At 40.3% G+C, this 17,710-nt stretch overlaps 1 protein-coding gene across 1 annotated transcript in view; it reads right to left on the bottom strand.

Moving 5' to 3' along the window:
- Positions 1-17,710, bottom strand: part of mgat5 (alpha-1,6-mannosylglycoprotein 6-beta-N-acetylglucosaminyltransferase) — an 87,643-nt gene that overhangs the window by 57,868 nt on the left and 12,065 nt on the right. The window contains exon 3 of the mRNA XM_026157599.1: positions 2,082-2,158. Coding sequence (XP_026013384.1) covers positions 2,082-2,158 — 77 coding nt within the window. The remainder of the gene's footprint in view (positions 1-2,081; positions 2,159-17,710) is intronic.

The raw sequence follows: 17,710 nt of genomic DNA on the forward strand, positions 1-17,710 counted from the left end.
TTGCAAACAGGTCTGAACAGCAGGTGGGTGGGGGTAAATGTGCTCAGGTCGGGCTGAGTGTCTGAGATGACCATATTAGGGATATCATCTCTTGGTGTTGTCATACAGAGTCAAGAGTGAACAAAAATAGTCAAACTGTGTGACGTCTGAGCCAAAAGACTTCACACACCTCACAGCTTACTCACACATTGTTGTGTTCCTAAAACCATCATGAACCATCTTTGCTCTGCGGCAGGGCCCATTATCCCCCTGAAAGATCATGGATTACCGTTTCCATAATAGGGACTGTCTTCTATCAGAACCGCCGTTAGGGTTTTTTTTTTTAGCAATTTGAGCGACAGTAACTCGTCTGCTTGATCCGACCATGACCCTGTCAGTTTTTCACAACTTTTCCTTCCTTGGACCACTTTTGATAGATACTGACCATTTCTTACTGGGAACACCCCACAAAAGCTGCAGATTTTGAGACCTGGTCGTCTACCCATCACAGTTTGGCTCCTTGTCAAACTGGCTCAAATGCTTACAGTTGCCCATTGTTTGTGCTTCTAACACTCCCTAATACATCGCCCCCATGAACAGGTGCTATGATGAAGAGATAATCAGTTATTCATGTCACCTGTCAGTCATAATGTTATGCCCGGTATCTAAACACACTGTATATACGTCATATAAGATAACATATAAATTAGCTTGTGCAAAGGATTTAAGACAAAGATGAACTTCACTGCATAACATCCTGAGTTCAAACTAAAACTTGTTATGTGTCTGAAGTCGTTGGACGCCTTGGAAAATAATATTTAGCTGTCCTGTGTACAACAGATAATTGACTAATTAACCGATTTAATTGCACTCAGTCACCAAAAAAATGCAAAGAACTCAGCTTATCAGGCTTTAGCTTCACTGACTGTGCAGGCAAGATAATTAGGTTCACACCAGATGAAAAGCATCCTCCTTCAGGACTTTAGGGGCTCTGCACTTTTGTAATAAGAGATCTTATTACGACTACATATATGCACTGAGTAATTTAATGCAAACAACTATTAAAAAAACATTCATTAATCATTCACAATTATTCGAAATACGAGCCGGTGGTGCTCTTTTAAATCTGTGTGGGTGTTTCCAGCTTCAAGCTGCATTGCAGATTTTTCCTGTAATAAAAATGCAGAGCAACAAAAGTGTTTCCCAGACCTGAGTTGACCTGAGTAACAGTTATCCCAGTCTATCTTGTGATCCAGGCAAATTTACAGAAACAGGCTCTGAGGTATGTTTTCTCTCCTTTTGTTAGCGAGTCAGAAGCGTTACCTCGTTAACAGCAACGTGTTTATAACATATGACAGATTAAAAACGTAGAGCACAAACTACAAGGCTCATTATATATGAGATGACTGATGTTGTGTGGTGCTGAAAAGAAGCTGAGGGAATCGGTTGCGATCGGTGTGACATGTGGGTTACATAAATGGTTCTTCAGTGCATCACCATTTCAATCAAAACAGCATCATTACTAACTGACCTCAAATACCTGGGCCACCCATAAATTAACACACAGGTAGGTATGCAGAATGTAACCTGTGCCTCTTAAGGCCATGATCTGGCAGGAAACACAGAGTATTCACAGGAATACTCCACAGGCTACTTTTAAATAATAATAAAAAATACTACAGGAACATTAATAAAGATTACGTAGTTTTTGTGCTGATGAAAATAAGGCGTGATGATGGTGTGCATGTTAATTAATGTCCAACCTAACAAACTTCAGACCTGTAGCTCAGAGTTTTATTGGCCCTAAAATTACACCTTTTATTTTTATATTTTGAATATTAATGCAATTTAATAAACTAATTAACGCCCTTGCATCAACTCTTTTTGTCCACTGTCCATGTAAAAGCTATAAGCCAGATGCTGGTTATGTTTTGTAGATTACACTGTCATTTGTTTTCTTTTCTGTTCGCTATGAATTTCTGCAGGCAGTTCTCCTTTCAGTAACTCGTCTTTCACATGTTTCAAACCTCCTTTTCAAAGCTGTGCTCAGAGAGTGGGATGGAGAGGCCTGTTTTTAATGTGTGTTTGCATGTTTGCTTCACCTTGAGCTTGCCCTCGCAGTGAGGGAAACCATCCAAAGGCGGCAGCTCGCACTTCTCCTGGGCTCCGTTTAGGAGGTCTGGATAAAGAGAAAGAGAGAGAAACTAAATCAATAAGGTCGAGTCAGTCAGCTCCAGAATTCTTTATCTGTCTGCGTGGGGTTTTTTGTTTTGTTTTACTGGATACATCACTATTACAGTGGATATAATAGAGACGCAAATATTAACATCTGCAGTTCACACTGATGGTCTGAATTGTGAGGGGAAATGAAGCATGTGTGGAGTACACAAGGCCCACACACAACCGTGTCACACATTTATCTTTCTAGCTCCAATCACACTGTCAACACCTTCTTTATTTCCCCTTCTGTTGATTGCTGACTAGTTTACATTATAATACTTACAATAAACATGTACTATGTAGGCCATTAGGGCTATTGTGTGCGACTGCCTACATTCTGAATGACCTATCAGATGTCTTTACAACACACAAAGAATTTTAAATGCAAACACGTGAATACAGAATCTGTTTTTATTTTTGATCTTGTTGATGTTTATCCACTACTTCTTATCCTTAGGCTGTAATAACTGGCAATGCAACAATTTCTGCTACTGCTATTCCGCAGAACACGATGGTAACTGTGACGATACAACTTTAAACGGATGCTAAGTGATACAAGAAAGAAAGCAGTAAAGATACAAAAGAGTGTAGGAATTGTTTAGATGTGATGCTCCATGGACAGCAAGCATCATATAATAAGGAAGCAATAACAAACAATGTTTAAATTCAAAAGGCTTTGCTTTGGTTAAATGTCACCTCTTGTGCTTCTCCTTATTTGCTGTCACATACAGTAGTTAACAATCATTAAACCTGCCCAAAATGAGGTGGGTGTGTGAAAAACTCCCTTTTAGCAGAAAGAAACATCCAGCAGGACCAGGCTCGGGGAGGGGCAAACATCTGCTACGACCTGCTGGCGGTGTGGCGAGGGAGAAGACACAGGGGCAATGGCAATTTTATTTATACAACACTGAATCCTCCAGCCTACATGTCAAAGCATCCTTGGGCAACATGCTGAACCCTTGAGCTGCCCCGTCTTAAGGTGATTACAAAGACAGGACTGCAGAATGTGTGTGACTTTGTGAGTGAAGCTTGTGGTAACAAGCCAGTAACCAGCTGTTCAAGCCTTTTCTGTACAAAAGGTGGCCAATCAGAAGAAAGATGGCTGAAAGTGAGCTTGTTTCAAGCTGAGTGTCTGCAACAAGGCCCAGGATAACAAACTAGGATTATTATGAACCATGGTCTATGCAAAGGTACCTTTGTAGAGTCCAATGTAAACATCAAACTGGAAAGGAGGGCCCACAAAGGTACTTTAAAGTTATTTTCTGCAAATCGAAGACAACAGCATCTGTTTGACGACTCGAGAGCTTCGTCTTTGTGTCTGTAATTTCAAAGTAGGAACTCATCACATCGTTTCATTTGAAATTGATTAAGACAGACCAGCGAATAAGAAAAATACCTGAAAGTGCTTTGAGGCTGTGCGTTAAAAGAATTTGCCACAACATGAAGTTGTACTCGCTCCTGCTCCAAATAAAACAAGAGATCACAAGGGTTGATTTTTACTTTAACTAAACTGGAAGTTTTGCACAAGTATTTATGCCCATGACATGAGTCATCAGACAATGTGACAAGAATTGCATTAGACCTATTGCGCAGTGTGAAATGAAATAAAATTACACAATCATCCCAGTGCAGAACACTCTCAGCACTTTATGTCTGGATGTCTTTTGAATTTGCAAATGGAGACTGGCCATTACCCTGCCGTCAGGGATGATGGTCATCCGATAGCATCACCTTCGGCTCTGTAGTCTTAACTCCATAAAAACGAAAAACCACACAAGGGCAAGAGCTGCACCAGCTGAAGCTGCAGTGATGCAAACAGTAGAAGAATAAAAACCAGAAGCTGCAGTTGGAGGAGAGAGCTCCTGTGAGATCTCCTCCACACTGATTTGAATGTCCCTGCAGGATTAACGTGCATGGCCCGCACGGCTCCCAGTCTTATAATCATCTTTTCTGATATCGTCATTCAGAGTCGTCATCCGCCCTGACCTTTAGTGCCAGGATATAAATAATGGAAGGCAAATGGATAAAAAGCTCAGAGGTGCATGCCAGGCTGACGTAATGAGTTTGCGAGTGGTGTTTTAAGAGGAGGCTGCGTGCCGTTATGGAGGCGTATGCATGGAGCTAATCAGCAGCTCCAGCAGTGGGTCAGGCTTCTGTGGGTGGAAAGGGGGAAGGCGGAGTAGAGGCTCAGTTTATTTGCACTGACAAATTGCCGCAATAAACAACTGCTATCAATAACTTTCTCTCTGTCTACCTCTTTCTGTTGCTCAGTGTGTGTTTTCAGAGGAATGAGCGTCATCATATCAAAGAACACCTCAACAGTTAGATGCAGATCTACAGAAACGTTACATTCGTTGCCTTAGTCATTACCCAGGAATGCAAAAGAGGAGGTTTCGAGATTTGATTTGAACCGGTCGAGTCAGCATGACATACCATTAGCTTCTTTTCAGGTTTGCGTTTTATCTTCTGTAAGCTATTAACCAATAAAACGCTTGTTGGCAGTAAAGCTGAGCGCGTCGCTATAAAGGTGGTGTGTTTTTAATTATTCCCCATTTTCTCTCTTTAAGCAAACTTCCTCTCTTACTGCAGTCCCAATTCACCATCCACATATACACACTGGTTGCAGCTATCCACCGCCATGCTGCTATATGTTTGGATGCAGAGGTATACACCAGGGTTGTCATGATCCTGAAATTTTAAACTTGATATCAATACTGGAAAATATTTATTAAAATACAGCAAAGAAGTCAAATCTCAAAAAAGTTAACAATCAGCAATCGTATGGTCACAAGAAAATCAAACCTGTTTGTGCAAACACAAAGATGGAAATGAAAAAGACAAAGTAGCACAGAAGTGCAATGTTTGATCTGGACACAAGTGATGGAGGACCATCTGGTAGAACTTTGGCAAGCCTTTTCGGTGTGTGTGTGTGTGTGTGTGTGTGTGTGTGTAAGACAGAGAGGGAGAGCAAGAGACAGATTTTGTGTTATAAAATCTGTCTCTTGCACTGTGCATCCATACCACTTCATGTTGTGGACGCACAGTGTGAGCACTCAGGTTGCATCAGAGCATGGGGCTGTATAGTGTGAGACCCTGCATCGTGACCTACGAACTTCTAACCCCTGCTATTCAACCGTATCCGGTTGTTCAGTCTGACGTCACTAGCAGTGTCTGGGTCTAAACGCCGCTGCAGGTCCATATATCAAACGATCACTATGGCATTACTGAGAGTTGAAAAACTGTCTAAAGTCTTTCATCTTTAATAAAATGATCAGCGTTCTGCTCTACCAGGTGTAACAATTGAGTTTAACATCCAGGCATCCATGAAAACGGAATTTATGACATTTAACGGAGTTAGAAGTTAGCAGGGAGTTAGCTCGCTAGCTTCTATCTAAATACAATATAGCATGTCCTGACTGCGGGGTTTTGGAAACAAATTAAAACGTACAGCTCTGTTATCACTTCCAGCATAAATGAAGACAGAAAACTAAACAGCAGTGACGTTTGTAGGGTTACTGAAGTTGGGCTAGCTGCTATATAATGATGTGCTACGTGACCGCTAGCGACACAGCTATGTTAGCATAATATAAACAAGCTAACTTTTTTCCACTCGATAAAAGTTAACGTGAGTGTTCTCGGTGGTCAGGAACAAATGTAATCGCATGGCAGGATGCTGTAAAAGGACCACACTTCAGCCAGGAGAACAACTGAGATAATCCATCCACAATACGAGGTCAGTCATTCATATACTGCTGCATGGGCTGTGCTGTAGTTACATCGTAAGGTTTTAAAAACTGAGCTTAAATAAATGATTAGCGGTAATAAAAGCCAAGGGAGGTCAACAGTGATCACTGACTGTTTTAGGAGCTTTTTGAGATCAAATAGAAGAAAATACATAACATTAAGCATGTTAACAACACAAAAGCCATATTAAACGCAGACTACTTTAGACCCGGAAGTAGGATTCGTCGCGTCATCACTGAACAACCGTATAGTTTGAGCAGGAGCTGAATATAGGATTGAGAAAAAAAAAAAATCGCAGTGTGTGCCCAGCTTAAGCAGATCTGACCAATAAGACTGTGGCATTTGATAACAAGTGCGCTCATAGGTAAAAACATGTCACAGTAATGAATGTATAAATAGTAAAATAATGCTATTTTACCTCGACACACAGCAAGATGCTAGTGTGGGTCAATTGGCTCATCCTTGCTTGATGTCAACTTCAAGTCCCCCCCCTTAGTTATGCTGTATTAAAATAAAGTATAAAGTAATTATAATAAAGATAATAATTATAACCCAGAGCGCTCCCTGACAAATACTGAACTGGTAACGATATACAGTAACTATACTCAGGTAGAAGTGAAATTGAAACTACATATTTTCATGTCAAAATGTTTGTCTTACTTTCACCATAACAGTCATGGAATAAACCTTTTTCATTGACAGATTTCCTTTAGCTTCTTTTCTTGCAATGTTGTGCTGGGAAAAACTATAGAAAGTAAAAACTGACAAGATTACTCTGGCATCCAAACCAGTTTACTATCCTGTCAAATCCTGACTTGAAATAAAAGCCACAGATGAGTCACTTGACTCAAAGTCCCTTCTCCTCAGTACTGTGGTTCATCAATGTCAAACTTTAACTTGGGTAATCTACACACACACAAAAATAACAACACGATCAATGCTGTACAGTAGCAGTAGCTGCAATCATTTGCAGTGGAACAGATTTAACACTCACACAGTTTAGGACAGCACAACACAATCACATACAATAAATATCATTTTCAACATCCATCGATGTTGAAGTTCATCATCAGCCAATGATAGCCTTGATTTACTGCCAGAACAGACACTCAGCCTTCAAGAAGCTTAAAAGAAGAAATACCTGATTGTAGAGCTGGGCGATAGAACGATAACGATATGTATCGCGATATAACTTTTTCTCGATAGAAAAATTTAACTATCGCGATAGACCTCGCCGCTCTTGTCCTCTTAAAAAAGAAAAAAGAAAAAAAAGAGCAGCCAATCCAAATTAAGCAGCGCAGAGCCGAACCAATCACAGCCGCAGCGTCACGTCACGTGACTTGTTACGTACAGCACAAGTGCCAAGCCGCACATGTGTATTTGTTTGGGAAGCAGCCAGCCACCGTACTGCCCGGGTAATGGAGGAAATGAGTGTGCCGACTAGAAAAATCAACCGAGCATGACCGAAGGTTACCGAAGAGAAAACAGATGATGGTTCCAATGCCGGAGAGATTGTCGAACGGAAGAGCCATAGAAGTTCCGTAGTGTGAAGGTATTTCGGCTATTTCAAGTCTGACAAAAAACAGAGTAGCGTGCACTGTAAATTGTGCCAAAAGCAAGTCTGGAAATACAATAAACTGGTGCATGCGCTACGTCCACACGTACCCGGGTATTTTTGAAAACTCAGATTTTTCTATGCGTTTGCACCTTTCGTCCACACGTAAACGGCATTTTTGGTCACTGAAAACGAAGATTTTTGAAAACTCCGTTTTTGCATTTACGTGTGGACTAGAAAAACGGAGAAAACGCAGCGTCAAAGGTGTGCGCATTTTTTGACGTCACACTGTGCGCCACGTTATTGTTTCGGTGAAATGAATTTCTACAATACTGTTAATTCTACTCTCTGCAGTGTTTAAATGCTTACATATACACACAGTTACTGTCCCTCCACACATACGACTCGGTTCTGCTTCTATGCCCCAGCTTTGTTTACTTTTTCCCACTGAGGTTTCTAGACTTCTGATTGGCCAACATTTCTGCACGGTTAGGAATCTAGCGCCACCTGCTGCTTTGGCATGTTCATAGCAGCGTTTTCCTTCATTTCTGCCTTTATGTGTGGACGGGATTATTTTTTAAAATGAAAACGGAAAATCTTCGTTTTCAAAAATACCCGTGTACGTGTGGACGTAGCCTCAGTCTCTGACTGGAAGCGCTAATTCGTCATTCGGCTTTTGTCAGACTAAAGTAACTGTTAAAACTGTTTGAAAAGCTAAGCTATACAAGGAGAGATTGAGAATTTCCTTTTAGTTCTCAGTTTATTTGATATTGACAAAAGTTAGTCAGTTTTGTCTGTTCTTCTGTAAAACAAACTAAGATTTATTTTTAGAATTAATATTTTGTTTCTAAGTGGAATTGACAATTTAGCCTGTTTCGTTTGTTCTATTTTGAAACTTAAATGCTTTAGCGGCTGCCTTTTGTGTAGTTTGCAATATTTGCCTTTATTTATCTGAAAAAGTCTCATGTTCCTTAAGTACATCTACCCTGTTGACTTATGGGAAATAAATATTTAAATCAAAACAAGCTGCTGATTATTTCACATTTTACTTGTGAGCAACGGCACATTTAAATCTTACAAATATAGTTATTTGGCTGATATCGTGATAGATATCGTTATCGCCTGAAATGAAAAAGACATATCGTGATATGAAAAAATCTTATATCGCCCAGCTCTACCTGATTGTGATATGTCAACATTAGTAATGTTGGTAATGATAATACACCACAAAACAACTTCTGATCTTATGAAATGTCATTCTGCTGATAAGATTTGACATTTCTTTCATACACACCCGAAGTGCGGGACAGAAATTGGGTGCTTTCCATAAGAACGTGTCAGAACCCAAAGATAGACGCCCCTAGAGAAAGTTAGTGGGGCTGAGACACCAAAACAGCAGTCAGAGAGATTATCACACAAACAGATTCACTGTTTGGACTCCGTTACCACCCCCGATAAGGAAATGATTACCACGATTCCTACAGAGGTACAACAGCAAACCAGTCGGAATAACAGTTCTTTGTCTTGGGCCGACTAATTACACCAAACACATTATTTCTTACAGTAATCTTGAAGCACAATGCACAAGATTTTTTTTGGCAATTCATGTGAAGTTACTGCTCTGCAGAAAACTGAGGGAAGCTGTGGGAGGCCTGAGAGCCACTCTAGTATCTCACAAAAGATGGACACAATCAAAACCTCTTCTTGTTTCTGAGAACAGCAGGAGCTGAGCAACAAACAGCCAGAGTAAGGTTTGGCCTTCTATAAACGAATAATGGAGGCCGGACCTGTCTGAACTATTAAACATTAGATGGGCATAGAAACACAGCCATAAAGAGATAGAGATATAAGATATATGCCAGTAAGAGGCTTGTGTGTTATGAGTTAAGGTTATAGCACTGTGCGTTACGTTACTGATAAGTTATCAGATGTACTTTGGAACAAAGTAGTTCTTCCAGTTGCTGTAAGAGTCTCCTTGACTGCACTGAATCATGTAGGATGTTTATTTTGCTTTTGGCCTAAACTCACCATGAGAATCAAGCTTTCTTCATAATGACAGCGTAGGACTGGAGAGCCACTGATTTATCGGCTGATATCAGCATTTGCATAATTAGCATAATGGCCCATAAAAGAAAATTTATGCACTTTGTGGAAATCTGTTTATGTTCAATTTGTCACAATAAAGAAAAAATTATTGGCTGACCCATCGGAATATCAGATTTTGTAATCACCAAATATCAGTCCTGGTTTTAAAGTACTTAAATCTCAAGGCTGGAACAAATGCTAATATTACATCATGTCCTATAGCGATGCGCTTGCCCTTACAATGAAGCTAAATTTCTATTTTTAAAAAAATAACTTTTATTAAAATATGCAGTCACTATAAACTAATTCCCCTTACTATTTCACATACCAGAGTTACAACTTAATGACATCTTATGAAAGCAAAGCAAAACATGAGGAAAGCAAATAAGAGAAAAATGAAAAATAAGAGAGCTGTAGCTCTCAAACCCATGGGGAGGATCACACTTGTGTGAAAACATCTGGGCTATGTTTGAAATGTATCTTGTTCTTTTCATCGTTCTTCTTTATTTCCTTTGAGTTCCCTGCTCTTTTGTAAATCACAGTCTGCTGACTGTGTGTATTGAATAAGCTAAACAAATGTGACTTGTGATTTGCTATTTGGTGACGGGGCCATCTTGTGCAGCACACAAGATGGATGGGTGGAATGACAGGAACTCGCTCTGTGCAAGTTCCTGTCATTCCATCCACCCAGTCAGTCTGCCAACCAACCCAACAGACCAACCAAGCAAACAGCCAAAGAGGCAGCCTGTCATTCAGCCAGTTGGTCAGCAAGCGCCAACGCCACCAGGCAAATCTTCTCTCCTAGCTGTAATGAAGTGGAAGAAGCAGTTTCCAAAGACGACCTAAATATAGTTCCTTTCATGATCAAACGTAGAAGAGGTGGTGCTGCCTCAAAAGGAGCAATTTCCTAGTTATTCACCTCTGCTACGCCAGGGATGTTTAGGTCGGACAAAATGACCTGCTTCACAGAGAACCACGATCATTTTCAGCACAAATCATCTACTGCTGCAAATTAAAGCTGGGAAAAGCATGGCCGAAACAACCCCGCCCAGCATGGTGTCAAGGTGCATCAGTAGGGCCTTTACTGACCAGAAAAGAAATAAAGAAATTCTCATGTAGAAATAAGCCTCACAGTTCCTAGCTGTCATGCAGCTTGATGCTGAATCAGATGATGTGAAGCATGATTGACGTCTATAAGCGGCAATTTGAGGTGAAAAGCCAAGCAGCAAACCACACCTCAGTCTAGTGTACACAAAACAGAGGCAGGGAAGAGGAAACCATGCATGGAGCTTAAAACAACAAACTCCTTTAAAGAGTATTCCAAGAACAACCCACAAAGCTGTTTCTAGGAAACAACCTGGCTTATTTCTAACAGAAACAAGCAACCCTGTGAGGGATGGCTATACAAACAGAGAGCTGATGGTAGAACTGCTAGAAACTAAAAAACAAACATACTATCATTTTTACTTTTGCTTTTAAAATAAAAGTGGTATGTTAGATATGTAAATAGTTCATGAGTTAACCAGAAAAAGTCAGTTAAAGCTGTCATCAAGTATTCTGGTCATTCATAACATAATTATGTATAATGTTAATAAAATTTCTTGAACGTGAGCATATTATGTACATTTTCACCTCCTTTCTTTATACAGAGACTCTACTAGAGTTGCTTTGCATGATTCACAGTTCAAAAATATTCCTTATTTCATAGACAGCAGTTTTAACTCCGCCCCCATACAAGACTATACCTCCCAACCAAGCCTGCTTTCTTCTGATTGGCTAAACCTTGCAGGAAATGGTGGGTGTGTCAGGCCAAAAGAAAGGTTACACTTTTGTACCCTTTGTAGTGAAAATGAATCCCAAAAAGGATTTATTCGATCTAGATTTTTTCTCACAATAATAAAAATACAGAGAACCAGAGGAAGAAAACAGATGAGATCACTCCAACTTGCATAAGATACACAAGAGCTCACAGCACTGAGGTCACCATTAGCCAGCTCCCAGCACACAGTGTTGGCCATCTGAGAGCCCTTAAATAGCATCATCTCTGAACAATATGTGATATTACACACAAACACACACAGAGGGTTTTTCTTCCATTCCCTGTCCCAGTGTGTATGTGTGTTTGTCCAAGTCCATGAGGTAATCTGACATTTGACAACTCCAGAACTGGATTGAAGACATCTGGTTTATGTTATATGTGGTTTCTGTTATTCTCTGTATCCATCTCACTCTCAATGATTTCCCTCTCAGGCGTTCCTAACTAAAAACCCTCAGATAACGTGACATGTGCCAAGGCCCTGCTTTAATGGCATAATTTGGTCAGTGGGACTCAAATAAGTCACCAAATTAACTGGAATGCAAAAGAGAAGGGCTGTGCAAGTGCAAGATGGTAAGAATCTAACTCTCAACAATACAATTAGCTAAACAAAGACGCTGGAGCAATGAGCAATTTTAAAGCACATGATGCGTTAACTGTCACTATGGTGACAACTGAGATAAAAGCTTGAAAAATAAAAATGAAAAAAATAAATTACAGAGGGGAGAAGTGCAGCATATCCTCTGTCGCCGTGTCCTCTGATCCATTTGCTTAGAAACACTAATTTTAGATGCACTTTGCGAGAAGAAGCAGAGGTATCAGCGAGGGTACATCTCAGCAACAGCTCATCAATTAGACACGAGGAAGGCTGACGAGCACAGTCACCAAAGAGATTCGACAGCTGTGCAGGTGGAGAGATCAGCGACTGTCATCAGGGAGTGCTACGAACAAGTTCAACTTAGCTCGACTCTCATTGGCTCGCCTGGCTTCACACAAACCTTATCATAAAGCTGATTATCCACCACCTCCTTAGCCTGTTCAGCCTGTTAACAGTGCTTCTGCTCTTCACTTTTAACTCAGCTGTAAGCTGTCTACTTGGGTTCAAGTGCAGAGTTAAAGTTCAAGTTAACGCTACGGATGCCACCGGCTGACCTTAAGGGTTTCTAGGAATCAGACACGTTAAGACGTGATACAGTTAATGTTCCTTTCTGCTGTTTTCATTTACTTCCCTGTGACTTTTAGATCTGTATTTGAAAGCTCCAGACAGAGCTCACTCAGAAGAGAGGAAACTGTGTGACCTTATATATGAGGAAGTGACATGCGACATAAAACATTAAACCTGTGAAATCGAATCCTCTATCAATGCCACACTGATTCATTCAAAGCTTCCCCTTTAAAAACATTTTAATAGCACCTGTCCCTTTCCATTACAGTTAAATTAATAATTGTCTAATAAGTCAACTCAATTATATCTACCTGTTGGAAAGGTTTTTTTTTTCTATAAATAAGGAACATGCTAACGGTTTTGTCTTACTTCCTTTTCTTGCTATTGCCTCACAGCAAGAGAGCAGATATCAAGATTATTATAATCAACTCAAAACTGTGAGAAAACAATTAGTTAAAAGAAATACAAACTAAAATTAAAGACGTAAACTTTAGGAAAAAATAAACACTGACTGAAACAGTACAAAATAATAATACTAATGTCGTTAGTTTTTTTTTGTTTTTTTTAATATGGTCAAATTTACCAAGACAACAAGCACAAAGATGTGTTGATGCGTATGTTTATGGAGACTACACCAGTGTTCAGTGAATTCTAAATCTAAATGCAATAAAAAACATTAAAAAAATAAAACCTCTGGTACAGGATATACCAAATACACATTCATTCACATTATTAAACAAAATGTTGTATTAATTATTAAAGCAGAAAATGCCAGAAACAGAAAAGTTTAAGCCTAACTTTTGAGTACACTGTAAAATTTGATGCATTTTTTATAAACTGTGCAAACTCACTGCCTCAAAGAAAAATGGACAGAAAATACAATGATAATCAACGCATAGGTAGGACAAGGCAGCTTAATATTATCTTGAGATTGCTTGCTTAAGTAAAAAAGCTAAACAAATGTAGGTAGAGATTTACCTACATTTGTTGTACACAAGCTTTTCTTCATGTGTAACGAGCTCAGTGTTTGCTCAATTTTTCAATGTCTCATACAGGAAATTACGTTTTATTAAAAACTTATTAATAACCCAGAATAACACAGAGAGGTAGGCAATTAACTGCTACATGAGCCCTAGCTATGTTGGCGAAACATTTACACTCTCAGCAACACAAACTTTGGAAACCACAACATTCACACACTAAATACACAACTGAAGTAATAATTACATCACTCCAAAATGTAAAAAATGTAAACATTAGGATTATAGAAGGATTACGGACAGCTTTTGCGTTTACAGTGTTTGTATATATTGTAAAACTTGACCTGCACCCCTTAAATGAAACTCCCAAAAGCTACTGAAAGCCATTTCTTTAGGCCAGGCTGCCACCTGAAGGGACCACAGCAGGGTAACACACACACACCAGAGGGGCTTCCCAATACGAGGCGGCACGTGTTTGGAAGTGGTCAAAACACATGTGTCTCTCTGCCTTTGGTCCACACAAGTGTTCCACTGCAAAGTTCTGGAGGCTAAAAAACCAAATCCAAATTTCCCCACGTAACCCCAACATCCAGCCCACACCAAGTTTCATATTACTCTCCCTTCCTCTGTTGCACAGAACAGAAACTGTCTGTAATCAGTCCCTCTTTTGTGCTCGAGCAATCTGATCGGTTCGCTGTTCCCTCCGAAAATAGAGGACGATGCCGATTTTGCACCAAAAGCGACACAAGGACACAGGGCTGCCAGAAAGCTGTGATTAGCTCTCATCATTGCTGAGCTATGACTAATGTTCCACTGCTGATTTCTACCAATTGTGGTTAGAGGGGCAAGGCTGTGAAGACTGGCTTGTGTCTTCAAAGAATTCACTGTTTTGATGACAGATTTTAAACAGACCTGAGAAACTAGACTAAAAATAGCAGCAAGTTTATTGCAGATGTTCCATTTCCTCTGCAAGGCCTGAAACCTTGAATTGTTTCTGACCAAGTGCTGGACACATGCACTCTCTGCGACCGGTGTTACAATGCAAGATACGGCTTTAGAGGAAGGCAGTTGCACGATGCAGGAAAATATGCAGAGAATTTGGTTTCCTCTCGTATGTGGGTGGGTGTCTAAACATGCAACCCGAATATGAACAAGCACGGGCGATAATGCAGTCGTCAGTCTCTGTGTGAAAAAGGACTGAATTGCATCAGCTCTGCGTTCATGTGCGCCTGCTGCCTTGTTCTGTCATCTGGATCCTGAAAAATCTGCAGCTGCAGTGAATGAAAACTGGAGTGAGTGTGTGTGTTTATCCGGCTATTAAAAAATAAAAAAATAAAAAAAAATATATAAAATATGCCTGGGGAAATGGTTGATATTTGGTGGAAGGAGTCAAAGCCGATTATATTCCTATAGGGCCGGAGCAGCAGCTTGAACCAGCAGAGCAGCAAAACTGGCACAGAGGAAGAGGATGTAGGGGGGGAAGAGAGAGGGCAGCATACAAAGAGGGGAAAAGAAAAAACATGGAGCATGAAGAGACTGAAGGTAAACAAGAGGGACGAGAATTAGAAATGGTAAAAGCAGAAAAATATGGTATGGCGTTTTGGACCTAACACCGTTAAACTCTCAGTGTTTGTCAGATTTCATAATTAGCAGATTCCCTGCAAACAGTCACTGGGCAGAAAAAAAAGAAAAAGAGGGAAGTCGTAAGATGAGAGACGAAAACAAAGAAGAAAAAGTTGGATGCACGTGTCGCAGCCAATGGCGCATCATCCCCAGATGTTCCTTCCACTCAACCCAGTCAAGACCTCAAGGGTACATACAAGCCTGCCTGCGGGATAAAGGGCTGAAATAGAGAAATAAGAGTGTGGAGGGAAAGGAGCGACACGAGGGGATTTACACTATGTGACCTCACAACAACAAAAAAATATCTGTATCTGTAAAGAGCCTTCAGATGGGTTAGTATGTTGATGTTTGATAACTGTGAACTTTTTTGGGGGGGGGGCGGGGGACTTAAAAAACTGGCCATCATGACTCCCTTTTATCTAATCTAATAGAGTCAAATGTGTTATCCATGGAGTATCTTATTCATGAGACACAGATTTCAACGCGCTTTAATTTTGCAGCTGTTAACTGCTAATGATCGAATGAACTGATAGAAAGAGCAGATTGGTGAGTTTTGTGTGGCTGCCGTAGCTTCACAACAGCTACAGTGACTCCAGGCATGCTTGCAAAAGTATGGCATGAGTTTGACTATCGTATGGCAAAACTCGAATGTCCATTCATTGAAAATCAGACTTAAGTACACAGTTTGCTGCGATAGATACTATAAGGTAATGAAAGTATGCACACGGGGCAAATACAATCACAGCGGAAGAAGTTTGCTGTGCTTGACGTGCAATCATGTGCAAGTGGGAAAAGTCCTGGAGAGGCTCAGTCCACGTCAAACTAAAACAGGCAGGTACGCACAAGATGTGGAGGAAGTAGAGGAGAGTGAGACTTTCTGCCAAGAATGCCACATCAAAGCTGAACTCTTAACATGCATCGGGTCATCGCCAACACCCTTACTTACTTTACTTTATTGATTTATATAGCACTCTTGACAGGATAAAAACCACAAAGTGTTTCACAATAATATATAACAGATAAACATAAAACAGTAAAATCAAACATACAGAACAAATCTAATTAAAAGCTAATCTAAATAAATGAGTCTTAAAATGATGTTTAAAAGAATAAATACAATCCAGGCAACGTAAAGATGGAGGGAGAGACTCCCACAGCCTGGGGGCCATAGCTCTAAGAGATCTATCACCTCTGGTTTTAACTAACTACCAACAGCCTTTGATTAGATGATCTCAGGCTGCGAGAGGGAGTGTGAGGTCCTAAAAGATCAGAAATATAGAGAGAAGCGTCATGATTCAAAGCTTTAAAAGTCAGTACTAAGATTTTAAAATTAATTCTAAAATGTACTGAAAGCCAGTGTAATGAGCATAAAACTGGTCTACTGTGCTCTCTTTTTCGTGTCTTTGTTAAAAGCCTTGCCGCAGCATTCTGGACTGACTGCAGACGGTCAAGATTCGTTTTGCCTTAAAGAGCCAGAATACTGCCACTTGACTTTGACGATGATGCTAGGTTTTTAAACGCTAAAGTTTAGTCTTCAGCACTTCTGTTATAAGATTTATCGATGTCCACTCTAACCTGTGAGACACTGTAAGACATAAGATACTAACTTGCAAAGCCACCCTTACTGCTTAATGTGCTGCTATACCAAGGCTTTAGAGCAGAGTACTGACAGCCACAACCACAACTAGAAAGTAAATCTGTAAGAAACACTGAAGGGCGAAACTAAAACACTGAGAAATACAACACAGATCCAACAGCTGTAAAAGCAATGGTTCAAATTCTCGTTTATTTTATGCTGCTATGCAACATTCAAAGATTTTAGGGTGATGAAAGTCAGGATTCGTGGGAGGATTTTAGTGTGTGGGAGTGGATAGCATCTCTCTGCAACTTATTAGCAATGAATTGAATTGCATGTGTATTTTATTAGTTTTCATCTGTACACCGAGAATCCAGGCCTTCAAAAACAAGATGCTATCCAGTCTAATCTAAACCCAAGTAGAAAAATGTATTTATTATTAAACTGATAATAGTGACGTCCTGTTGTGAGGTACATTGGACACACAAGTGGCTTTGGAAAATGAGGAATATCGAGCAGATGAATAAAGAGAAAATAAGGCACAGTGAGAGAGCCACCAGCAACTCCCAGCAGAAGCACTATCCTCGTCTCTTTCCTTTGTTGATACTGAGGATTGGATCTCATCTTTCACTGAGAACATTAAACAGAAAATCAAGCCGATCGATAGCTGAAAGAGACAAAGCGGCAAAGATGCCGCGAGCGGTGAATGCAAGCATCTCTGTTTGGCCGGCGGCGTCTGAGAGACAGCGAGCTGCAAATCAGCCAAACATCACCAGTGGTGTGGCTGAGACGGAAGGGACATTGATAACCTTAAACACTCGCAAAGGGAAGAGAAATACATCGCAGGGGGAATGAAACGGAACAAGTGAGAGTCGTGGGAGAGTTAGATGCTGCAAATCACCACCTGACCGTTCGTTACATCTATCTCTATGCCTGGTGTGTGTGTGTGTGTGTGTGTGTGTGTGTG

The sequence above is a fragment of the Astatotilapia calliptera genome, chromosome 23 (assembly GCF_900246225.1).
Source record: "Astatotilapia calliptera chromosome 23, fAstCal1.2, whole genome shotgun sequence".
NCBI lineage: Eukaryota > Metazoa > Chordata > Actinopteri > Cichliformes > Cichlidae > Astatotilapia > Astatotilapia calliptera.